Source organism: Oncorhynchus clarkii, chromosome 7 (assembly GCF_045791955.1).
Source record: "Oncorhynchus clarkii lewisi isolate Uvic-CL-2024 chromosome 7, UVic_Ocla_1.0, whole genome shotgun sequence".
NCBI classification, from domain to species: domain Eukaryota; kingdom Metazoa; phylum Chordata; class Actinopteri; order Salmoniformes; family Salmonidae; genus Oncorhynchus; species Oncorhynchus clarkii.
Window position 1 is genome coordinate 77,497,841 of NC_092153.1, and position 26,765 is coordinate 77,524,605.

The following is a 26,765-nucleotide window of genomic DNA, read 5'->3' on the forward strand; positions in this document are numbered from 1 at the left end:
TCCCAACATCATCTGAGATTTCGCTTTCAGGGCCGTCCTCTTGGCCGGTGTCATCCTGCGGCTGGAGACGAGCGTCAGGACATCGGGAGTCCAGTAGTGATCTAACGGCATAGGCGGGATGAGGTAGTATTCTGTAACGTAGATGCAGGGAGTCAGGAAGCAAGTGCAGTTAGTGAGTTTAAAAATAACGAGCATGAAGCGATACAAAACAAGAGCAACGTCTGACCATGGAAACATAAACAATAGCACCAGATGACTGCTAACAAAAGAGTGCTATATAAAGGATAAGTAATCAAGGGAGTAATGAAGTCTAGGTGTGACTGATGATGATGATGAGACGCAGGTGTGCGTAAAGATGGTTTGCCAGGTGTGCATAAAGATGGGTTGCCAGGTGTGCATAATGATGGGTTGCCAGGTGTGTGTAAGGATGGGTTGCCAGGTGTGCGTAAGGATGGGTTGCCAGGTGTGCGTAAAGATGGGTTGCCAGGTGTGCGTAAAGATGGGTTGCCATGTGTGCGTAAAGATGGGTTGCCAGGTGTGCGTAAAGATGGGTCCCCAGGTGTGCATAAAGATGGGTTGCCAGGTGTGCATAAAGATGGGTTGCCAGGATTGGTGGTTAGTAGACCTGTGACGTCGAGCTCCCGGAGTAGGGGAGCTGATGTGGACGTGACAGTCGCATTCACGTGCTATCAGAGTTATTGGAAATTAATAGTTCCAACTGCGAAGTTTCACTTGAACGACCCTCCAAGTTGGAATTACAAGTGGGAAATTGTAGAACATGTTGTTGCTCGAGTTGCCATGTTGTGATGTTTCACCACTGACCTTTTACCTTGTCAACCAAAAGATGACAACAAATCCATTTGAGACAACCTTATCGAATAGATAATGGGCCTCCCGAGTGGTGAAGCGGTCTAAGACACTGTATCTCAGTACAAGATGCATCACTGCAGTACCTGGTTTGAATCCAGGCTGCATCACATCTGGCCGGGTTTGGGAGTCCCATAGAGTAGCGCAAGGTTAGCCGTGGTGGGCTGTCATTGTAAATAACAATTTGTTCTTAATTCAGTTGCCTAATTAAATAAAGGTTAACATATTGTCAATGTTAAGCAAGCTAGCTAACTTTATTATTAACAACATCAGCTAGATTATCTAGCAAGCTAAAATCTTATTGGTTGAAGAATTGTTGTTCTGACCAAAAAAGCACATGAATGAAACAAAGTCATATAACTGACATCCCAACTAGGAAATAGGAAGTTCTGGCGAGCATGTATATTTCATTAAATAACTAAAAACATCGTTAGCTTTACTGCTTGCCTGTAGGGTAATAACAAGTGTGGGAAGACCAAACCAGAGGTTAGCAATAGTAACCATAGACATACTGAACAGTACATACTACATACAGCATTGTTGGAAACACTAGTGGGAGTAAGACAGGATGTATAGGTTTCATTTCTCCTGACAGATTTGTGTCCGGGTACAGAGATGCAGTTTCTATAATATCCTACTGAATGCTAGCTAATATTTTCAGTTTGCTTTGGAAGAGGAGAATACGGATTCCACATATATTATATATCTATTTGACAATTTCAAAATATAATAGTTTTAACTCTGTTGATGGCTGTTGGATAGTAGCAGAGGAAGGATGTCAGGTAGGAGGAGAAGGTAATATGAATATGGGTCACTGTAGCTGTCAGCCAATCGAATAATTTCCCCTGGGGAGAACACTGTTGAGTGTCCTGTTTATTTTTTTCTACATAATCTCAGCACCAAATCTCACATGTGCTGGTCAGCCGCTGGCCAGTAGAATGAGATGACTGTACTGATCAATTTTTGTATTTTATTTTAACTAGGCAATTCAGTTAAGAACAAATTCTTATTTACAATGACGGCCTACACCAGACGATGCTGGGCCAATTGTGCGCCGCCCTATGGGACTCCCAATCACAGCTGGTTGTGATACAGCCTGGAGTCAAACCAGGATATCTGTAGTGACGCCTCTAGCACAGTGATGCAGTGCCTAAGACTGCTGTGCCACTCAAGAGCCATCATGGAGTATAGATGCACTGCCTTAGACTGCTGTGCCACAGAGGAGCCATCATGGAGTACAGATGCACTGCCTTAGACTGCTGTGCCACAGAAGAGCCATCATGGAGTACAGATGCACTGCCTTAGACTGCTGTACCACAGAGGAGCCATCATGGAGTACAGATGCACTGCCTTAGACTGCTGTGCCACAGAGGAGCCATCATGGAGTACAGATGCACTGCCTTAGACTGCTGTGCCACAGAGGAGCCATCATGGAGTACAGATGCACTGCCTTAGACTGCTGTGCCACAGAGGAGCCATCATGGAGTACAGATGCACTGCCTAAGACTGCTGTGCCACAGAGGAGCCATCATGGAGTATAGATGCACTGCCTTAGACTGCTGTGCCACAGAGGAGCCATCATGGAGTACAGATGCACTGCCTTAGACTGCTGTGCCACAGAGGAGCCATCATGGAGTACAGATGCACTGCCTTAGACTGCTGTGCCACAGAGGAGCCATCATGGAGTATAGATGCACTGCATTAACCTCCTCTGTTAAGGTAATGGTGAAAGGTTAGCATGTCTTAGCCTTGTTTAGACTCTTTCAGGAAGGGTAAATAGTAATGTGTCCACTTCCTCATTAATAGGAGTGATGGGAAAAGGAGGAGAAGTTCTCCTGTCTGCCTGTGAATCTGCCCATCCATCGATCTGTCTTTAGCCACTCAGCCTCTTTGTCTTTTATTGACAACTGCACAGCTACAGGTACATTTATCTCAGGTCAAGTTATGATTGGACTAACAAGATAGATAGATGGGTGTTGCAATCAAAAACAAATAGCCTAATCAATACTCCTGATAAAGCCCATGTCATATATGTTCCATATTTACTGTAATAATTGACGGGCTAGAACACAAACATGAAAAAAACAACTGAATTGTTTATTGATTTGCCTTCGTGGTCATAATTATTATAATTGTAATACGTTGTGATAAAAACAATTAGGGGGGGTGATTAACACTTGATACCCAGACTGCAGGGAAGGTCTCCCACCTTTTCGTCAAGAGAGGGACAACACATCACACAACGGCCCCTTTAAGAGAGAGAGAGAGAGAGAGAGAGAGAGAGAGAGAGAGAGAGAGAGAGAGAGAGAGAGAGAGAGAGAGAGAGCAAAAGAGAGATAGAGGGCAGAGAGAGAGAGAAGAGAGAGAGAAGAGAGAGATTTTCATTTTATTGGTAAGTGCGAGTCAGTTTGAGAAAGGTCTTTAAACTCAGAGGAGTGGATGTGATTTTACTGTCTCATACTTCTGAATATCGGTTATGATGACAGCCGAATTAACATATTACGCGCTGTCACGAGATGAACTAAAACGAGCACATCGGAATCGGACTGAACCCAAAGAAGAGTCAACATCGTCTCGTGTGAATTACAACTTGAATAATCATTTTTTGCGGTAACATGTTACAGGTAGACACTTAAATGATATTTTCTGTTTTCATAATATATATATATATATTACAAATTAGGTACAACATGTTCTTATAAAACATCTCATAGGCTAATTGTCTCTCAGTTGAATTCATAGCCTATGATCAAACTGGGCTGAAGTTCTTACCTTATAGACTGATGTGATTGTACAATAACAAATGTTGTCGCTTTCTAAATAAGTACTTCTGAGATTACTTTCATTATTACTCATTAGCCTATGCCAATTAATTTAGAGATTGAGCACCTCAGAACATAGTTAGTTAATTTTCTACTAAGTGTGTTTGTATTCTCCAGTAGCTACAGACAGGTTAGAAGATGAAAATTCAATTGTTGAATGAAATCAAACCTGTGGTGTAAATTGAGCCAATTTCTAACAGAACATGTATTGATTCATATAGCATGTGTAGGTAAGATTAAATGGTAAATTGAATGTGCCCCATCAGGAAGGTATCATAACTGTGGTTTGTTGCCCAGCAGGAAGGTATCATTATGGCTGTTTGTTCCACAGCAGGAAGGTATCATTAATGGCTGTTTGTTACACAGCAGAGCTGTGATTTGTGCCAGTCTCCCGTTTTCTCCATCTCCCATCTCTTTCTTTCTTTCTTTCTTTCTTTCTTTCTATTTTTCTTTCTTTCTTTCTCTCACTGGAAATATATGTGATAAAAGCACTGGCTGGCCTGTCATCTCTCTCTCTCTCTCTCTCTCTCTCTCTCTCTCTCTCTCTCTCTCTCTCTCTCTCTCTCCCCCTCTCTCTCTCTCTCTCTCTCTCTCTCTCTCTCTCTCCCCCTCTCTCTCTCTCTCTCTCTCCCCCTCTCTCGCTCCCCCCCCCCCCCCCTCTCTCTCTCTCTCTTTTTAATTGTTATTCCTGTGGAGTCCCCAAAATACAACAGTTGATTGTTTTCAAGTGTGTTAATTTGTGTGGTAGATTCCTCTGGATTGCTGCGCTGTCTTCTAACTGTTATAATGGGTTTATAAGGTAATAATGTACTGAAGCTCATCTCTCTGTCTGTCAGGCAGATAGACAGACAGGCAGCACAGGGGACTCGCTCTAGTGTGTGTGTGTGTGTGTGTGTGTGTGTGTGTGTGTGTGTGTGTGTGTGTGTGTCTAGCCACCGCTCAGATTGACAACAACCAGAACCACAGGAGAGTAGTATTGTCAGTCACCTATATGGAACCAGAATGTGGGTCAGTGTGGACTGTAAAATTGAAAACTGTCCCATATTTTCTGGTGGACTGAATGGGGAAAATAGATAATTTGTCATGATTAGTATGATTGCGATTCTATAAATAATTTTAGAAAGTGTATACTCTAATATCTCAAATATTTTACTAAGAAATGCAATATAGCACATTTTAAATACATACCCAACTGAAATTTCAGCTTTGATTCTTACCATAACCAGATGACGAGAACAGTCCCCATTTGGTAAGTAGGGCTTTATACTTTTCCTGGTTAAGGTTCTTTCTTCGATAAACATATGTTGTACTTTGTCCTAGTGGTTAGAGCATTGGACTAGTAACTGGAAGTTTGCAAGTTCATATCCCCGAGTAGACAAGGTACAAATCTGTCATTCTGCCCCTGGACAGGCATCTAACCCACTGTTCCTAGGCCGTCATTGAAAATAAGAATTTGTTCTTAATTAACTGACTTGCCTAGTTAAATAAAGGCACAAATAAATAAATGCCCCAACCCACCTTGTAACCATCTCAGATATGATTTTTTTAATTTCACTAGACAAGACAGTTAAGTACAAATACTTATTTAGAATGACAGCCTAGTGGGTTAAATGCCTTGTTCAGGGGCAGAACAACAGATGTTTACCTTGTCAGCTCGGGGATTCAATCCACCAACCTTCTAGTTACTGGCCCAATGCTCTAACCACTAGGCTACCTGCCGACTGGCCCAATGCTCTAACCACTAGGCTACCTGCCGCCTGGCCCAATGCTCTAACCACTAGGCTACCTGCCGACTGGCCCAATGCTCTAACCACTAGGCTACCTGCCGCCCTGCATCATGGAATATATTCTCCTGCAGTCGCTCATGTGATTCTGACTGAGGAGTCTTGCTATCATAGTTAATGCCTGAGCTAGCAGATATACAACCCAGGCTGTTTTCAATCATGAGCTTAACACACAAATATATTTCTCCTGCAGTCATCCATCACATTCTGACTGAGGAGTCTAAGCTAGTGTTGTGGTTTTACCGATAGTTTGTCTCCTTGCTGGACCAGCAGATTCTAACCAGGACTCATGGGTTTAATAAATTATATTTTATTTTAACCCATCACATTCTGACTGAAGTTTAAGGGGGGCCACGTCTCGACCATGAGATAAACAAACGAGGAATATTCTTCTTCAGTTATGAATCAGACGTTTCCTTGCTGGGCCAGTAGATAGCCTACATAAAACCCAGTAGATAGCCTACATAAAACCCAGTAGATAGCCTACATAAAACCCAGTAGATAGCCTACATAAAACCCAGTAGATAGCCTACATAAAACCCAGTAGATAGCCTACATAAAACCCAGTAGATAGCCTACATAAAACCCAGTAGATAGCCTACATAAAACCCAGTAGATAGCCTACATAAAACCCAGTAGATAGCCTACATAAAACCCAGTAGATAGCCTACATAAAACCCAGTAGATACTTTACCCAGATTTTAAAAAGGACTCGGACACGATTCGTTGGATTAATGTATACTTCTAGACAATCACCCACGTTTCAGAGGAGTCTAGCTACAGTATAGATTGCTTTCCCTGGCTGGGCAAGACAATACATGTACAGACCAGGCTAGGCCTGATAATGGGATAACCACGTTATACCACATCATTATTGATAAAGATAATCAAAAAAAGACTGTATAAAATAAATAATGCTGAGATATTTTGTATGCAACAATTAAAAATATATATATTTTATAATAATACATTTGCTCAGAGAAAAATATTAGTTTAACTATAGTAAAAAACTATAGTATAAAACTATAAGGGTGAAACTTATTGGCACCCCTGTTTTCAATAATTCAGGAGACGAGGGATACCTAGTCAGTTCCACATTTAACACAACCCCTCTGAATCATTGAGGTGCAGGCGGCTGCCTTCATTGACGTCATCGGCACCCAGGGAACCAGTGGGTTAACTGCCTTGCTCAGTGGAAGAACAACAGATTTTTTACCTTGTCAGCACAGGGATTAGACGCAGAAACCTTTCGGTTACTGGCCCAAAACTCATAACCGCCAGGCTACCTGCTGCTCCTAACACCCTCCCCTCGTGCCCTTGGATAATGATGAGCCTTTTTAACAACGTTTTATGAGATTGGAGAACACATTGGGAGGGATCTTTCCAGATCCTTCATATCATTTGTCTGCACAAATGCACTGTCCTCTTCAATTAAAACCAATTAAAAATGTTGATTTTTGTGGTCAATACATTTTGTTTTTGTTGTTGTGGATTTTGATTTGTGCTTTCTGTCTTGCTGGAAGATCCATTTGTGGCCAGGTGTCAGCCTCCTGGCAGAGGCAACAAGGTTTTTGGATCAAATGTCCTGGTACTTTGTAAAGTTTGTAAAGTTTATGATGCCTTTGACGTTAACAAGAGCCCCAGGACGAGTGGAAGCAGAGTAGCCCCATAAAGTCACCACCATATTTTACCGTAGGTATGAGGTACTTTTCTGGTATATGCTTCTACCACACACATGAAAATAGCTCTTTGGCCATGCACATCAGTGGTTGGTTTGAAACATAGTGATAGGCTATCTCCAACCCAGCTCAGTCCCCAGCCCAGTCCCCAGATCAGTCCCCAGCCCAGGCTGTGTCTGTCTGTGTCCCTTCCAGCTGTGACAATGGATAGCTCCAAACCGACCTAACACATGTCATGGGGCTTCCGAGTGGCGCTGTGGTCTAAGGCACTGCATCTCAGTGCTATAGGCGTTACTACAGACCCTGGTTTGATTCCAGGCTGTATCACAACCGGCTGTAATTGGAAGTCCCATAGGGCGACACAACCCATGCTCTGTGTCTCTTCCAGCTGTGTTCTTATTGACACGGTGAGGGAGGATTGATGTGTTGGTCTGTTATAGTGAATCAGCAGTGTTACTCAGACATCCATCTGATTGAGTCTCAAATGGCCCCCTATTTCCTGTATAGTGTACTAACCAGGGCCCTAGTCAACAGTAGAACACTATATAGGGAATAGGGGGCCATTTGGGATGCAGACCCTAATTTCTCTGGCTACTATAAACACTGAGATGTATCCTCACTAACATGATTAAGGGGAGGGGAGATTGATAGAATAATAGATAAATGAGAGTAAATTACTGAAATGTCATGCTTGTCAGATGTGTGTGGGAGGGAGGGAGAGAGGTTGACTGGGCACACACTGGTTAAATCAATGTTGTTTCAATGTAATGTGTCAAAGTATTGCGACATGGAATCTATTTGGAAAATAGATGTCCATTGGATTTGAAAAAAAGTCATACATTTGTACCGTTTTGAAGATAACATTTAATTCACAGGATTATGTCATCATAGTAACCAATTTTCAACATCTTGTATAAAAATCTTATGTAAAATATGTTGAATTTGTACCTTTTGAAACAACGTCAGATCATCAATGTAATATCCATGATAAGAAAAAAACTATAGGCTGGGCAGCAACCTCCTACTGGACAGTTGATCTATCTACTGGTATCTCTTCGGTCTCCCATCCTGGGTATTAACCAGGCCCAGCCTAGCTATTTGTCCCTGAATACAACTTATGAGCTAGTGTGAGAATGATTGTTGAGAAATCTCCACTTAATAGATTCATTGTTGCTAAATAAGTCATTCCAAAGGGTAGGTTCAACAGATCAAATTAAAAGTACCCATACTTTATTTATTTAGGCCTATATGGCATTTTGGAAGTCATCGACAGCTATTGTTTAAATTCATCCCAGGATTCAACTACAAACAGAAATTAGAATAGACCTAGGGTTTGGTTGATTTCAAATGGAATCTACAAGTTAATAATACATATTTGAGATTCACGTCTGTTGGATTCTGGATCCTCAAGGAATGCTGGCGGCCATAACAGAAGCCAAACTTGAGTTAGCTTGAGGGTGTGGTTTGATGTGGGTGTGTCCCTGCAACCACCAAGACACACCCATCTGTCAGAACCTTGCCCGCAGGGGTTTCCCCCGACTCAATCACAACAAACAATCCTCCTGCAGGTTGAGTTCAATAACTAGTGAAATGGTTACCCAGACTATTTGCATTGCCTCCCCCCCCTGCCCTCTCCACACCACTGTCACTCTCTGTTGTCATCTATGCATAGTCACTTTAATTAACTCTACTTACATGTACATACTACCTTAATTAACTGGTGCCCCCGCACATTGACTCTGTACCGGCACCCCCCTGTATACAGTTGAAGTCTGAAGTTTACATACACTTAGGTTGGAGTCATTAAAACTCGTTTTTTCAACCACTCCACAAATGTCTTGTTAACAAACTATAGTTTTTGCAAGTCGGTTAGGACATCTACTTTGTGCATGACACAAGTCATTTTTCCAACAATTGCTTACAGACAGATTATTTAACTTATAATTCACTGTATCACAATTCCAGTGGGTCAGAAGTTTCCATGCACAAAGTTGACTGTGCCTATAAACAGCTTGGAAAATTTCAGAAAATTATGTCATGGCTTTAGGAGCTTCTGATAGGCTAATTGACCTCATTTGAGTCAATTGGAGGTGTACCTGTGGATCTATTTCAAGGCCAACCTTCAAACTCAGAGACTCTTTGCTTAACATCATGGGGAAATCAAAAGAAATCAGCCAAGACCTCAGAAACAAATTGAAGACCTCCACAAGTCTGGTTCATCGTTCATCTGTACAAACAATAGTACGCAAGTGTAAACACCATGGGACCATGCAGCCGTCATACCGCTCAGGAAGGAGACGCGTTCTGTCTCCTAGAGATAAACGTACTTTGGTGCCAAAAGTGCAAATCAGTCCCAGAACAACAGCAAAGAACCTTGTGAAGATGCTGTAGGAAACAGGTACAAAAGTATCTATGTCCACAGTAAAATGACTCCTATATTGACATTACCTGAAAGGCCACTCAGCAAGCAAGAAGCCACTGCTCCAAAACCACCATAAAAAAGCCAGACTACGGTTTGCAACTGCACATGGGCACAAAGATCATACTTTTTGGAGAAATGTCCTCTGGTCTGATGAAACAAAAATAGAACTGTTTGGCCATATTGACCATCGTTATGTTTGGAGGAGAAAGGGGGAGGCTTGCAAGCCTAAGAACACCATCTCAACCTTGAAGCACGGGGGTGGCAGCATCATGTTGTGAGGGTGCTTTGCTGCAGGAGGGACTGGTGCACTTCACAAAATAGATGGCATAATGAGGCAGGAAAATTATGTGGATATATTGAAGCAACATCTCAAGACATCAGTCAGGAAGTTAAAGCTTGGTTGCAAATGGGTCTTCCAAATGGACAATGACCCCAAGCATACATCCAAAGTTGTGGCAAAATGGTTTAAGGAAAACAAAGTTAAGGTATTGGAGCGGCCATCACAAAGCCCTGACCTCAATCCCATAGAACATTTGTGGGCAGAACTTAAAAAGCGAGCAAGGAGGCCTACAAACCTGACTCAGTTACACCAGCTCTGTCAGGAGGAATGGGACAAAATTCACCCAACTTAGCTTGTGGAAGGCTACCCGAAACGTTTGACCCAAGTTAAACAATTTAAATGCAATGCTAACAAATACGAATTGAGTGTATGTAAACTTCTGACCCACTGGGAATGTGATGAAAGAAATACAAGCTGAAATAAATCATTCTCTCTACTATTATTCTGACATTTCACATTTTTAAAATAAAGTGGTGATGCTAACTGATCAAAAATAGGGAATTTTTTACCAGGATTAAATGACAGGAATTGTGAAAAAACTGAGTTTAAATGTATTTGGCTATGGTGTATGTAAACTTCTGACTTCATCTGTATATTGTTATTTTTTACTGCTGCTCTTTAATTACTTGTTACTTTTATCTTTTATTCTTATCCGTATTTTTTGAAACTGCACTGTTGGTTAGGGGCTCGTAAGTAAGCATTTCACTGTAAGGTCGACACCTGTTGTATTCGGCACATGTAACCAATAAAATGTTTTTTGATTTGATGTATGGTGAGATGCTGGAGGAAGCCTTGAATAGGTCAGTAGCCTACAGAGCAATATGAGAAGAATGTAACTGCTGAATGTATGCAGATAATTCTAAACTAAGTGTTTTTGATAACTTTCAAATGTAGTAACAGGTCCATGTAAAATAAACAACCCTTTACATAATACCATAGAATAAGTGTTCTGCTAATATAACAATGTTCACCTTTCACTTTTCATAGTCCTTCCCAGACGATACAGATACTGAGCCTGTCAGCATTTTGTCTGCTGGCAATGGGGCTACCTTATCAAACATGTCAGAGTGGTCATACCTTCCTGTGTGGTGTCCCGTATACAACAGAAGTTCCCTGATCCTGGTGCAGAATACACAGGGTTTCTCCCTCCCCCAAAAAAGACAATACAAGTAAAAGTTGTGTTGAGTAATATTTTAATGTAGAGTGCTAGCTCTCTCTCCATTCAGAGACATCAGTATTAAGCCTGTCTGTCAGAGTGCCAGGTCTCTCTCCATTCAGAGACATCAGTATTAAGCCTGTCTGTCAGAGTGCCAGGTCTCTCTCCATTCAGAGACATCAGTATCTGTCTGTCAGAGTGCCAGGTCTCTCTCCATTCAGAGACATCAGTATCAAGCCTGTCTGTCAGAGTGCCAGGTCTCTCTCCATTCAGAGACATCAGTATTAAGCCTGTCTGTCAGAGTGCCAGGTCTCTCTCCATTCAGAGACATCAGTATCTGTCTGTCAGAGTGCCAGGTCTCTCTCCATTCAGAGACATCAGTATCAAGCCTGTCTGTCAGAGTGCCAGGTCTCTCTCCATTCAGAGACACCAGTATCAAGCCTGTCTGTCAGAGTGCTAGGTCTCTCTCCATTTAGAGACATTAGTATCAAGCCTGTCTGTCAGAGTGCCAGGTCTCTCTCCATTCAGAGGCATCAGTATCAAGCCTGTCTGTCAGTCTGGACTTCATCCCATCATCTTGCAAGTCTCCATGTTCTGGCTCCATACATGTTACACACAGTCAATGTTCTAAGACCAATGGCAGTTAGGATAGGTAATATATGACAAACAAACATATACTATGTTGAAGTTTGAACAGGTCAAACTAAACCTACCTAACTCTGGTCTCCCCATCCACAACTGTTGGTGAGCAGGCAAGAGGTGAGTCTGGAGGTAAGGTCTTTGCCAGCGTCTCGTTGATGGGCATAGCAGCGTAGATCAGCTCCTGAACCCTCCTCAAATATACTGGTCGTCACACACAAACACACACACAGAGCACTGATTACATTATCAATGGTAGTTATGATTAGCCTGGTGAAAACAACCTGATCACTGCATACACCTTTCTATTCCACTTCAGATATGATGATATGTAATGTGAAATAGAATGATGAACACAGCGATCAGGCAGGTTCCACCAGGTTAGGTTATCAAGGTGAATTGGGACTTTAACTAGGTCAAATGTCACCAACCCTGTTCCATTTACAGGAATGCTCACAGCGAGTGCAAGTCTACATGATGCTGAGGGTGCCCTTGCTGGTCTTCTCTATGTTGCATGTTCGGCTGTAAACTGGACATCTCTCGAACAACTGCAGCAAACAATCCTCATAAAGATTGTACACTACATGACCAAGAGTACGTGGACACCTGATCGTCGAACATCTAATTCCAAAACCATGGGCATTAGTATGGAGTTGGTTCCCCATTTGCTACTATAACAGCCTATACTCTTCTGGGAAGGCTTTCCACTAGATGTTGGAACATTGATGTTATAACAGCCTCCACTCTTCTGGGAAGGCTTTCCACTAGATGTTGGAACATTGATGTTATAACAGCCTCCACTCTTCTGGGAAGGCTTTCCACTAGATGTTGGAACATTGCTCCAGGGACTTATTTTCATTCACAAGAGCATAAGTGAGGTCGGCCACTGATGTTTGTCGATTAGGCCTGGCTCGCAGTCGGCGTTCCAATTCATCCCGAAGATGTTTGATGGGGTTTAGGTCAGGACTCTGTGCAGGCCAGTCAAGTTCTTTCACACTGATCTCAACAAACCATTTGTGTATGGACCTCGCTTTGTGCACGGGGGCATTGTCATGCTGAAACAAGAAAGGGCCTTCCCAAAAATGTTTCCACAAAGTTGGAAGCACAGAATCGTCTAGAATGTCATTGCATGCTGCAGCGTTAAGATTTCCCTTCACTGGAACTAAGGGGCCTAGCTCGAACCATGTAAATCATGCCCAGGCCATTATTCCTCTTCCACCAAAATGTACAGCTGGCACTATGCATTGAGACAGGTAGCGTTCTCCTGGCATCCGCCAAACTCAGATTTGTCTGTCCGACTGCCAGATGGTGAAGCGTGATCTTAGGCTTGGATGTTTAGCAATGGAAAACCATTTCATGAAGCTCCCGACAAACAGTTTTTGTGCTGACGTTGCTTACAGAGGCAGTTTGGAACTTGGTAGTGAGTGTTGCAACCAAGCTCTACGAGTTTCAGCACTCAGCGGTCCTTTTCTGTAAGCTTGTGTGGCCTACCACTTCACGGCTGAGTCATTGTTGCTCCTAGGCATTTCCTCTTCAAAATAACAGCACTTACAGTTGACCAGGGCAGCTCTAGCAGGGCATAAATTTGACGAACTGACTTGTTGGAAAGGTGGCATCTCATGATGGTGCAATGCTGAAAGTCACTGATCATTTCAGTATGGGCTATCCTACTGCCAATGTTTGTTTTTGGAGATTACATGGCTGTGTGCTCAATTTTATACTACACCTGTCAGTAATGGGGAGGCAGGTAGCCTAGTGGTTAGAGTGTAGAGGTGGCAGGTAGCCTAGTGGTTAGAGTATAGAGGTGGCAGGTAGCCTAGTGGTTAGAGTGTAGAGGTGGCAGGTAGCCTAGTGGTTAGAGTGTAGAGGTGGCAGGTAGCCTAGTGGTTAGAGTGTAGAGGTGGCAGGTAGCCTAGTGGTTAGAGTGTAGAGGTGGCAGGTAGCCTAGTGGTTAGAGTGTAGAGGTGGCAGGTAGCCTAGTGGTTAGAGTGTAGAGGTGGCAGGTAGCCTAGTGGTTAGAGTGTAGAGGTGGCAGGTAGCCTAGTGGTTAGAGTGTAGAGGTGGCAGGTTGTCTAATGGTTAGAGTGTAGAGGTGGCAGGTAGCCTAGTGGTTAGAGTGTAGAGGTGGCAGGTAGCCTAGTGGTTAGAGTGTAGAGGTGACAGGTAGCCTAGTGGTTAGAGTGTAGAGGTGGCAGGTAGCCTAGTGGTTAGAGTGTAGAGGTGGCAGGTAGCCTAGTGGTTAGAGTGTAGAGGTGGCAGGTAGCCTAGTGGTTAGAGTGTAGAGGTGGCAGGTAGTCTAGTGGTTAGAGCGTTGCTCCAGTACCCGGAAGGTTGCTAGATCAAATCCCAGAGCTGACAAGGTGAAGAATATGTTGTTCTACCCCTGAACAAGGCAGTGAAACCAATGTTTCTAGGCTGTCACTGTAAATAAGAATTTGTTCTTAACTGACTTGCTTAGTTAAATAAAAACAGGTGTGGCTGAATAGCCAAATCCACATACTTTTGGCCATGTAGTGTACTTCCTCATCTTATGAGGTGGTGTTAACTGGGAGGCCCTGTGACAGGGTGATACAATAGGCAGTCAAGTGTTAAATCAATTTTTTTTTATAAAGAATGTGACAAAGATTTTTGATAATGGCTCTTCTACTTGTATCTCCTTGGCTGGGTAATTAACCTAATGGTTTATCAAATTAGGTATTTTTTATACAACTTTTCACATAACACATTAAATAAAAGCAAAAAGCAAAAGCAAATGTATTTGTCACATACACATGGTTAGCAGATGTTAATGTGAGATGAGTAATGTAGGGTATGTAAACATTATATTAAGTGGCATTGTTTAAAGTGGCTAGTGATACATTTTTCCATACATTTTCCATTATTAAAGTGGCTGGAGTTGAGTCAGTATGTTGGCAGCGGCCACTCAATGTTAGTGGTGGCTGTTGAACAGTCTGATGGCCTTGAGATAGAAGCTGTTTTTCAGTTTCTCTGTCCCTGCGTTGATGCACGTGTACTGACCTCGCCTTCTGGATGATAGCAGGGTGAACAGGCAGTGGCTCGGGTGGTTGTTGTCCTTGATGATCTTTATGGCCTTCCTGTGACATCGCGTGGTGTAGGTGTCCTGGAGGGCAGGTAGTTTGCCCCCGGTGATGCATTGTGCAGACCTCAGTACCCTCTGGAGAGCCTTACGGTTGTGGGTGGAGCAGTTGCCGTACCAGGCGGTGATACAGCCGACAGGATGCTCTCGATTGTGCATCTGTAAAAGTTTGTGAGTGCTTTTAGTGACAAGCTTAATTTCTTCAGCCTCCTGAGGTTGAAGAGGCGCTGCTGCACCTTCTTCTCCACACTGTCTGTGTAGGTGGACCAATTCAGTTTGTCCGTGATGTGTACGCCGAGGAACTTAATTAAAACTTACTACCCTCTCCACTACTGTCCCGTCGATGTGGATAGGGGGGTGCTCCCTCTGCGGTTTCCTGAAGTCCACGATCATCTCCTTTGTTTGGTTGACATTGAGTGTGAGGTTATTTTCCTGACAACATTTTCCTGAGGGCCCTCACCTCCTCCCTGTAGGCCATCTCGTCATTGTTGGTAATCAAGCCTACCACTGTAGTGTCGTCTGCAAACTTGATGATTGAGTTGGAGGTGTGCATGGCCACGCAGTCGTGGGTGAACAGGGAGTACAGGAGAGGGCTCAGAACGCACCCTTGTGGGGCCCCAGTGTCGAGGATCAGCGGGGTGGAGATGTTGTTACCTACCCTCACCACCTGGGGGCGGGCCATCAGAAGTCCAGTACCCAGTTGCACAGGGCGGGGTCGAGACCCAGGGTCAAATTTTGATGTTAAATGCTGAGCTGTAGTCGATGAACAGCATTCTCACATAGGTATTCCTCTTTTCCAGATGGGTTAGGGCAGTGTTCAGTGTGGTTGCGATTGCGTCGTCTGTGGACCTATTGGGGCGGTAAGCAAATTGTAGTGGGTCTAGGGTGTCAGGTAGGGTGGAGGTGATATGGTCCTTGACTAGTCTCTCAAAGCACTTCATGATGACGGAAGTGAGTGCTATGGGTCGGTAGTCGTTTAGCTCAGTTACCTTAGCTTTCTTGGGAACAGGAATAATGATGTCCCTCTTGAAGCATGTGGGAACAGCAGACTGTGATAGGGATTGATTGAAAATGTCCGTAAACACACCAGCCAGCTGGCCTGCGCATGCTCTGAGGACGCGGCTGCGGATGCCGTCTGGACCTGCAGCCTTACGAGGGTTAACACGTTTAAATGTTTTACTCACTTCGGCTGCAGTGAAGGAGAGTCCACAGGTTTTGGTAGCGGGCAGTGTCAGTGGCACTGTGTTGTCCTCAAAGCGAGCAAAGAAGAGCAAAGAAGTTGTTTAGTCTGTCTGGGAGCAAGACATCCTGGTCCGCGACGGGGCTGGTTTTCTTTTTGTAATCCGTGATTGACTGTAGACCCTGCCACATACCTCTTGTGTCTGAGCCGTTGAATTGCGACTCTACTTTGTCTCTATACTGACGCTTAGCTTGTTTGATTGCCTTGCGGAGGGAATAGCTACACTGTTTGTATTTGGTCATGTTTCCGGTCACATTGCCCTGGTTAAAAGCAGTGGTTCGTGCTTTCAGTTTCTTGCGAATGCTGCCATCAATCCACGGTTTCTGGTTTGGGAATTTTTTAATAGTTGCTGTGGGTACGACATCGCCGATGCACTTGCTAATAAACTCACTCACCGAATCACATGGAACTTGGTAAAAGGAGGCATGATTTGTGCTAGTGTATTGGCTAGTTATTGAATAATTTCTCCTTCATAACAATGAGGCACATCCAGTAATGTCCTGTCCTCCTTCACACTCTCTCTATGTGCCTTTGGTACCTAGTAGTGACTGTTTGTGACCAGGAGGATTTTACAGATGAGCGGGCTTAATCAGTTTTTACGCTTTCATTTTTATTCCTCCCTTCTATTGTCCTGAACCTTAATCGCCCCCCTCTCTCTCTCTCTCTCTCTCACTTTCTCTCTCTCTCTAACTCTCTCTCTCTCTCTCTCTCTCTCTCTCTCTCTCTCTCTCTCTCTCTCTCACTCTCTCTCTCTCTCTCTCATTTTCTCTCTCTCTCTCTCTCTCTCTCTCTCTCTCTCTCTCTCACTTTCTCTCTCTCTCTCTCTCTCTCTCTCTCTCTCTCTCTCTCTCTCTCTCACTTTCTCTCTCTCACTTCTCTCTCTCTCTCTCTCTCTCTCTCTCTCTCTCTCTCTCTCACTTTCTCTCTCTCTCTCTCTCTCTCTCTCTCTCTCTCTCTCTCTCTCACTTTCTCTCTCACTTTCTCTCTCACTTTCTCTCTCACTTTCTCTCTCACTTTCTCTCTCACTTTCTCTCTCACTTTCTCTCTCTCTCTCTCTCTCTCTCTCATTTTCTCTCTCTCTCTCTCTCTCTCTCTCACTTTCTCTCTCTCTCTCTCTCTCTCTCTCTCGCTCTCTCTCTCTCTCTCTCTCTCTCTCTCTCTCTCTCTCTCTCACTTTCTCTCTCACTTTCTCTCTCTCTCTCTCTCTCTCTCTCTCTCTCATTTTCTCTCTCTCTCTCTCTCTCTCTCTCTCTCTCTCTCTCTCTCTCTCTCTCTCTCTCTCTCTCTCTCTCTCTCTCTCTCACTTTCTCTCTCTCACTTTCTCTCTCTCTCTCTCTCTCTCTCTCTCTCTCTCTCTCTCTCTCTCACTTTTTCTCTCTCTCTCTCTCTCTCTCTCTCTCTCTCTCTCACTTTCTCTCTCTCTCTCTCTCTCTCTCTCTCTCTCTCTCTCTCACTTTCTCTCTCACTTTCTCTCTCTCTCTCTCTCTCACACTTTCTCTCTCTCTCTCTCTCTCTCTCTCTCTCTCTCTCTCTCTCTCTCTCTCTCTCTCTCACTTTCTCTCTCTCACTTTCTCTCTCTCACTTTTCTCTCTCTCTCTCTCTCTCTCTCTCTCTCTCTCTCTCTCTCTCACTTTCTCTCTCTCTCTCTCTCTCTCTCACTTTCTCTCTCTCACTTTCTCTCTCTCTCTCTCTCTCTCTCTCTCTCTCTCTCTCTCACTCTCTCTCTCTCTCTCTCACACTTTCTCTCTCTCTCTCTCTCTCTCACTTTCTCTCTCTCTCTCTCTCTCTCTCTCTATCTCTCTCTCTGTCTCCCACTTTCTCTTTCTTTCTTTCTTTCTTTCCGTCTTTCTTTCTGGAATCTGCAGTAGTGGGAAACAGTGCCACTGAACGCCATACCACCGTTGTTATTGTTTTTGTTGCAGAGCTGAGGAGCATCGTGCAGCATGGTAAAAATAAATACTGCACATATTGTGCTCTTCTATAAAACAGTGTTCATTGTTTGTTGTTTTTGTTGTTTTTTATCGCAGATGTGGCTGTTTCACCATTTTGGAATCCAGCTTTAAGTTGTTATGTTCTAAGTCCTAAGGTCTTACTGACCTAAGGGTCGATATGTTATAACCATATAGCCTGTTAGACCCTTGGGTCTTCATGAACCTAAGGTCTTAATAACCTGAGGGTTGAATCATTGCCATAACAAAGCCAATTGTTATTTCCCTGGGGAGTATTTACAGGACATTGATATCTAGCTCCTGTTTTTTCCCGTGGATGGTCTTTCAGTGTTATTTCCCTTCCTCATCCGTGAATGTGGATGTCCATGGACTGTGAGTCGTTTTCCCGTGGAGGTTCTTTCTGTGTGTTCCACTCACTGTGGCTGTGTCCTGTGTTGTTTCCCTTCTCCACATGTGGATGTGGGTGTCCATGTACTGTGAGTCATTTTCCCGTGGAGTTTCTTTCTGTGTGTTCCACTCACTGTGGCTGCGTCCTGTGTTGTTTCCCTTCTCCACACGTGGATGTGGGTGTCCATGTACTGTGAGTCGTTTTCCCGTGGAGGTTCTTTCTGTGTGTTCCACTCACTGTGGCTGTGTCCTGTGTTGTTTCCCTTCTCCACACGTGGATGTGGGTGTCCATGTACTGTGAGTCGTTTTCCCGTGGAGGTTCTTTCTGTGTGTTCCACTCACTGTGGCTGTGTCCTGTGTTGTTTCCCTTCTCCACACGTGGATGTATTCTATAGTCTGTTCTCATCCTGTTTTCTATTCTGTTCCATCAGGCTCAGCTGGCCCTGTCGTCTCCCTCCGGATCTGGGGTGGGTCTGGGGCTATGGTGCCCCAGCGGAAGGACTGGATGTCATGGTGGTGCACCGGGGAGCGGTATGGAGATTACTAGGAGAGAGGGTTCACAGGGGAAATGGATGGGGACAGGGGAGTGGAGAGAGAGATGGCTGGAGCCAAGCCTGGGGAAAAGGCTGGGACCGAGCCTGGGTCGAGGCCTTCAGAGAGAGTTTGGAAGCTGGCTGTTCACCCTGCCTTTCCTGCTCCTTCTCCTCCTCCCCCCGGTGTTCCCCCAGTGCCCTGACAGCTGCCACTGTGTGTGGGAGAGCAACATGGTGCTGTGTACGGATGCTGGGCTCCGTGAGTTCCCCCAGGGCCTTCCTCTGGACACCGTCACACTACACCTGGAGAGAAACTACATCCGCTCGCTCCCTGAGGGAGCCTTCAGGCAAGGAAGATAACAGTTGTGTTTTAATATGATTTTTTATTCACCCTGCATGCTGTTATTGTCTTTTATTAATTCATTAATTTATTCATTACAATTCAAATCTGGCTCCCAGTTTGTCTTTAGTTTTGGGTAATTATGATGTTTCTGACACTTCCTCTTGTTATATACCTTCAGGGAGCTGACCCACCTGAAGGAGCTGTATCTCTCCCACAACCACATCAACACCCTCTCCTCCGGGGCCCTGCGACACCTGAGCTCAGAGCTCCGTCTCCTGGACCTCTCCCACAACCTGTTACGCCAGGCCAGCCGGGACGAGTTTGGTTCCACGCGGGCCAAGACGCGCCTCTATAACAACCCGTGGCACTGCGACTGTACCCTGCAGGAGCTGATGGAGACGTTAAATCTAGAGCCGGAGACTGTCAACGGGATCATGTGTGAGAGCTCTGTGAGGAGCTCCGGGGAGGGGAGTCGCTGGGAGGATCCAGGAGGGGCAGCAGAGCACTCCGGTCAACCCCTGGTTAAGCTGCTTAACTCTGGGGTAAACTTCTGTCGTCTCCAGAGGAAGACAACGGATGTAGCCATGCTGGTGACCATGTTCGTGTGGTTCTTCATGGTCATTGTTTATGTGGTCTACTACGTGAGACAGAACCAGGCTGAGACCAGAAGACATCTGGAGTATCTGAAAAGTTTACCCAGTCCGAGGAAAACACTCACGGAGACAGACACAATAAGCACTGGTCTCTGAACGATTTATTTATAGCCCTCGTTTAACAAGGTAAGTTATTGAGAAGACATTATTTTTAACAAAAACAACCCGACCAAGAGAAAACCCAAGAGAAGGCCTAAGAGAAGGCCCAAGATGAGGCCTAAGAGAAGGCCTAAGAGAAGGCACAAGAGAAGTCCTAAGAGACTGCTTAAGAAAAGGCCTAAGAGAAGGCCCAACAGAAGGCTCAACAGAAGGGCCAATAGACTGCCTAAGAGACTGCCTAAGAGAAGGCCCAAGAGAAGGCCCAAGAGAAGGCCTAAGAGAAGGCCCAAGATAAGGCCTAAGAGACTGCCTAAGAGAAGGCCTAAGAGAAGGCCCAAGAGAAGGCCTAAGAGAAGGCCCAAGATAAGTCCTAAGAGAAGGCCCAAGAGAAGGCCCAACAGAAGGCCCAAGAGAAGACCTAAGAGAAGGCCTAAGAGAAGGCCCAAGAGAAGACCTAAGAGAAGGCCCAACAGAAGGCCTAAGAGAAGGCCCAACAGAAGGCCTAAGAGAAGGCCTAAGAGAAAGCCCAACATAAGGCCTAAGAGAATGCCTAAGAGAGCTCAACATAATGCCTATGAGAAGGCCTAACAGACTGCCTAAGAGAAGACCTAAGAGAAGTCCCAAGAGAAGTCCCAAGAGAAGGCCCAACATAAGACCTAAGAGAAGCCCAAGAGAAGGCCTAAGAGAAGACCCAACAGAAGGCCCAAGAAAAGGCCCAAGAGAAGGCCTAAGAGAAGGCCCAACAGAAGGCCCAAGAGAAGGCCTAAGAGAAGGCCTAAAGAAAGCCCAACATACGGCCTAAGAGAAGGCCTAAGAGACAACCCAAGAGCAGGCCTAAGAGAAGGCTCAACATAAGGCCTATGAGAAGGCCTAAGAGAAGGCCCAAGAGACTGCATTTATTTAGGGCTTCTGTCTGTGGAGAAATCAATACATTGCACGACTCTGTATTAGATTGGAGATGGTTGTACTTACAATTGTTACTTTAAAATGGCCTCTCAATAACAACTCTGACTTGAATGAAATAATTACAACATCTTATTTTTGTAACTACTATCTCACTGAACAAAAAAATATAAACGCAACATACAACGATTTTTAACATTTCACAGTTCATATAAGGAAATCAGTCAATTTCAATAAATAAATTAGCCCCCAATCTATGGATTTCACATGACTGTTGGGGACAGATACCGTAAAAAAAAGGTAGGGGCATGGATCAGAAAACCTGTCAGTATCTGGTGTGACCACCATTTGCCTCATGCAGCGTGACACATCTCCTTCCTATAGAGTTGATCAGGCTGCTGATTGTGACCTGTAGAATGTTGTCCTTCTCCTCTTCTATGTCTGTACGAAGTTGCTGGATATTGGCGGGAACTGGAACACGCTGTTGTACATGTTGATCCAGAGCATCCCAAACATGCTCAATGGGTGACATGTCAGCTGAGTATACAGGCCATGGAAGAACTGGGATATTTTTAGCTTCCAGGAATTGTGTACAGATCCTTGTGACATGGGGCCGTGCATTATCATGCTGAACCATGAGGTGATGGCAGCGGATGAATGGCACGACAATGGGCCTCAGGATCTTGTCATGATATCTCTGTGCATTTCAATTGCCATTGATAAAATGCAATTGTGTTCGTTGCTCATAGCTTATGCCTACCCATACCAAATTCAAAAGAATCTCGCACATCTGAGCTATCTAATGGCAACAATTGAACAAGATGAAGGAAGAAAGAAACCGCACACTGCTCTTGATAGTATCACTGATATTTAATAAGCTTACGTATCGGCCTCACGGCCTTCGTCAGAGCTTTTACCCATACCATACTGCCACCATGGGGCACTCTGTTCACAACGTTGTTATCAGAAAACTGCTCACCCACAAGACGCCATACAAGTTGTCTGCCATCTACCCGGTACAGACGAAACCAGGATTCATCCACGAAGTGAACACTTCTCCAGCGTGCCAGTGGCCATCGAAGGTGAGCATTTGCCCACTGAATTCGGTTACGACTCCAAACTGCAGTCATGTCAAGACCCTGGTGAAAGCATGCGGATGAGCTTCCCTGAAACGGTTTATGACAGTTTGTGCAGAAATTCTTTAGTTGTCTCAGATGATCTCGCAGGTGAAGAAGCTTTTTGTGCGTATAGAAATAAGCTTTTGTGCGAATGGAACATTTCTGGGATCTTTTATTTCACATCATGAAACATGGGATCAACACTTCACATGTCGTGTTTCTATTTTTGTTCAGTATCCTTTCCAATACTTGAAATATATTTTTCATTTATTATTTAGAAATTACAAAAAAACAGAGCTTTAACAGTGTCCAAATGGAGAGAAAGACACAAAGAAGAAAGAAGGAGCGAAATAGCGAATCGCAAAAAAAAAGTCATTGGCTCACTAAACTACCTCTAACTTCCTTCATACTGGATGAAGAGACAGAAAAATGGTATCCACAAGTACAATTGCCTCTGTGGAAGTCAAGGGCCTCATTGCCAAATCCTGAAGTATCCTTTTAAAGTAATGGTCCTCTATTTTTCTCCTGGACTTTCAAATTGTGACTGAAGTGAGTTTAAGAGACAGTTGTCTTTGTGCACAGCGAGAGCAGGCCATTGTGACGTGATGTAAGAAGGCAAGTTTTTAGCCTCTCAAAGTTAGACATTCCTGTACCATATCGTTGTTATAGCGATCAGAATAGGATGTTAAGTGTCTCATGAACAAACTGGAGTACATGTTCACCAGCCCATCTGTAATGAGTTTCCTGTGAATATCAAAACGTGATAGATATTTCTCTATTCCATTTGTCTCAGACACTGTGTAGCAACATGTTTGTTGTGAAACCCTATATTACTTTGTATTGCATGTGTGTATCGTTGTGATGTTCAGAGATCCATTCTAGTACAGGTTGTGCTGTTCAGAGTACCATTATAGTACAGGTTGTGGTGTTCAGAGATCCATTATAGTACAGTTTGTGCTGTTCAGAGATCCGTTATAGTACAGGTTGTGGTGTTCAGATCTCTATTCGAATGCAGTTTGTGGTGGTCAGAGATCCGTTATAGTACAGTTTGTGGTGTTCAGAGATCCATTATAGTACAGTTTGTGGTGGTCAGAGATCCATTATAGTACAGTTTGTGCTGTTCAGAGATCCATTATAGTACAGTTTGTGCTGTTCAGAGATCCATTATAGTACAGTTTGTGCTGTTCAGAGATCCATTATAGTACAGTTTGTGCTGTTCAGAGATCCATTATAGTACAGTTTGTGCTGTTCAGAGATCCATTATAGTACAGTTTGTGGGGAAACTGTGCATGGTCAAAACAAACTGTGAAAATTAACTAAGAAAATATTGAAATTAATTTTGTGATAATTGAACAAATTACAAAACCTGTTCCTTTAAATTATAGCAGTGCTCGTTTAATTGACACCCCTGGTCCTTTAACTGATAGCACTGTCCCTTTAAATCAGGGGTGGGCAAACTTTTGTCTCAAGGGCCACACTGAGAGGGCCACATAGATTTTTTTTAAACCAATTACTAGTTTGTCAAAAAAATGTGTGGCCCAGAAAAATGGCAGTTATTTAAAAATATATAGGTCCATTATAATTTATTTAAATATTTAGTTCCATTATAATTTATATAAATATATAGGTCCATTATAATTTATTTAAATATATAGTTCCATTATAATTTATATAAATATATAGGTCCATTATAATTTCTATAAATATATAGTTCCATAATAATTTATATAAATATATAGTTCCATTATAATTTATAGAAATATATATGTCCTTTATATTTTATATAAATATATAGTTCCATTATAATTTATAGAAATATATATGTCCTTTATATTTTATATAAATATATAGTTCCATTATAATTTATATAAATGTATAGTTCCATTATAATTTATAGAAATATAGATCCATAATAATTTCTACATGCTTTCTATCTGGTTTTTAGATGTTCAACTGTGTTCTGGAGTGTTTGTTGTTTTACCCAAAATATTAGTTGACTCAAACCACCCGCGATTTGATGATGATAACACAGCTCCTTTAATTGATAGCACTGTACAATCATTAACTGTTCTGTAACTGTTTTGTGTCACAGGCTACAATGAATGTAGACCACAACCTGAGTGACAAAACCGATTCTGTGGAAATGCCAATGACCCAAACACAAGAACCAAGCATCCCTCCTTTTGTGTCATTTGTTTTATTTGTGATGTATTTTTGTTGATTTGTTTACCTGTTGTTCTTTATGTTAATAATTATTAAAACAAAGATTACATCATAGATTTGGAAACCAATACATTAAATATTAAATGAACTCTAAAACCAAGTTTAAGGAAAAAAATATATGTAAAAAATGAAACAAACGTGGCTCTGTGTTGTTAAGAGAAATGCTTCTACCTTTTATTGCTACGGTGAAAGGTGAAAGGTGAAAGATGTAAAGTCAGGAAAGAAAATTAAATAAAAAGTACAGGATGACATAATAAACCCATACAGTTACTGATTATTGTGGTTGGAAATGTTTCCCATTCTTACTCTATCTACCATGCTTAAAAACGATCTGAAAATATTGCAAAACTATTTTACACATACAAAATAGTACATGATATGAACTTTCCACTTCCTCACTAAATTTAGCCTTTTCTCTCCCACAAATAAAACAAAAAGAAAATGGCCGCTCACCATCATCCACCTCTCCACTGTATCTCCTTGTGTGTTCTGACTGCATCCCACCCCTCGATATGCATTTAGCCCAAACACACAGACCAAGGCAGAGTGCATACAGGACACAGGATCAAGATTTGGTATTGCTTCTATCTCTGAGAACATAATAGCAACAGAAAAGTTTTTCATCATAATTTCAGGGTACAGAAAAAAGACCTTCCCAGATAGTTCATGCACACTTTTCTCTGGAGCAATATGAGGATGAATAACAATCAAAATCCCCCCAAAAATAAAATTAAAAAAGCGACTTCAGTCTGTTACTTGTTTTTTCTTTTATTTCCAATTTACATTTATCAAAACTGCAACAAAAACAAAATCATGATCATCATATTTAATAATAATAATAATAGTAATGCTATCATTATTAGCAATAATACTATTATTATTATTAATAATACAAAATATACACACCCTCAAAAATAAAAGCACCCTCTGCCCTGGTCGTAGGTGGTTTTCCTCTGTGTGTAAAGGAGGTCTGGATTGTCTAGTAGTGATATCACTGTGAGAAAGAACTCACTCAAGTCTAACAGCCCTGCCTTGTTCTTGTTCCTGGGGGGCATGGCCTGTTCCTACGGGGCGTGGCCAGGGCCAAGGTACTTCCTGCCAGGGTAGAGGATATTTCCTGTGTGAGGGGACAGTGGGGGCATATGGGACAAAGTGGAGTGGGATAGGTCAAGGGTTAAAGGCACCTTCTGGTGGTCTTCTCACAACATGGGGTCTCATGCACCAAAGATATGATCACCCAAGCTGGATTTGTAAACTTGGAGAACTTTGCTTAGTTGTTTCTTTCTTTTTTAGCGTGAGGTAGCTTATAATATAATTAAAACAAAACAAAAAAAGTTTAGATCTGAGATTGAAATCCCGAATTGAACATGTCTTTTACAAAAATGATAGACGCTATTTATGTTTCATTGGGCAGCCAATGAGGGGGATTGTGGTCGGGGGGGAAGGGGCAGCGACATTTACCACTCTGAAAACAAATCTCAGCGTGAAATGTACTCTCTGAAAACTGTAGATATATGTATACACACACATATACATATATACACATTATGAACATGTCACTAATACATCAGTATCTGGTTGTTAAAGAATACAGACTGTTTTTTACAGCAATAGCACCATTTGACTATATTATAATACACAGTAACTTCCTGATACACACTGGGGCGGCGGTTGGAACTAGGAACACCTGCACCTATCACACTGCTCCATTTTGGTTTGGATTTGATATAAGGTTTGAGAAGGTATGGAATAGGAGAAAGAAAAGAGGAGATTGGGGAGGTGGGGAACTGATAGATTATGTATGTAGTTGTGCGTGGGGCCTTTTTACAGGGTAACACACTCAGTCCTAACACACCTGGGACCTACACCTGAACAATAAATAAATAACACCAAGTTGGCTCTCTTTCTGTCATGCTCTGACATACTCCCCCTTTCTCTCCTTCTCCTCTTCCTTTGTTCCTTCTTGTTAGTGGGGAGGTGCTCCCAGGCTGGGGGGTGGAGTGGATGGGGGAATGGAGGGAGGGGTTGACGGAGGGAGACTGGAAGTCGATGAAATCACAGATGAATATTGCCGGTGCCATTCAGTGCAGATATCCTAGTTGGAAAAATCACTTTTTACTTAAAAAAAAAAAGTGACTTGATCTTTCTCTTTTCTCTCTTTCATTCATTTTGCTAGAAGTGTGTGTTCCTCTCTCTCTCTCTCTCTGTCTCTCTCTCCCTCATCTTTTATGGGTTTTTTCTCAGCTTTTCCTTTTTCATTCCTTTGTCTTTACAAGAAGCAGACTGCACCGACGTCGACTCCAAACTCTTGGTCCGCTCCTCCAATATCCATGGGAGCAATGTCCACGATGGGCAGCCGGCTGGTCTTCTGTGATCTGTAGTCAATCACTGTCTTGCCCCATGCTCCTGTGTGTTTCTGGGGACAGAGAGGGAGAGCTGATATTGTTAGAGGACAGGGCTGATATTGTTATAGAACAGGGCTGATATTGTTATAGAACAGGGCTGATATTG

General features: G+C 43.1%; 2 protein-coding genes across 3 annotated transcripts in view; one reads left to right on the forward strand and one right to left on the reverse strand.

Moving 5' to 3' along the window:
* The first annotated feature begins 18,915 nt into the window (after positions 1–18,915).
* Positions 18,916–20,007, forward strand: LOC139414469 (leucine-rich repeat-containing protein 3-like). Its single transcript, XM_071162382.1, has 2 exons — positions 18,916–19,262; positions 19,437–20,007. Exons 1-2 carry the CDS (start codon positions 18,916–18,918, stop codon positions 20,005–20,007), a joined length of 918 nt encoding a protein of 305 aa, XP_071018483.1.
* A 4,204-nt stretch (positions 20,008–24,211) lies between these two features.
* The window catches only part of LOC139413873 (collagen alpha-1(II) chain), a 70,103-nt gene continuing 67,549 nt past the window's right edge, over positions 24,212–26,765 (reverse strand). For both annotated transcript variants that reach the window (XM_071161704.1, XM_071161703.1), the window contains one exon: positions 24,212–26,670. In XM_071161704.1, coding sequence (XP_071017805.1) covers positions 26,524–26,670 — 147 coding nt within the window. In that variant the 3' untranslated portion in view covers positions 24,212–26,523. The remainder of the gene's footprint in view (positions 26,671–26,765) is intronic.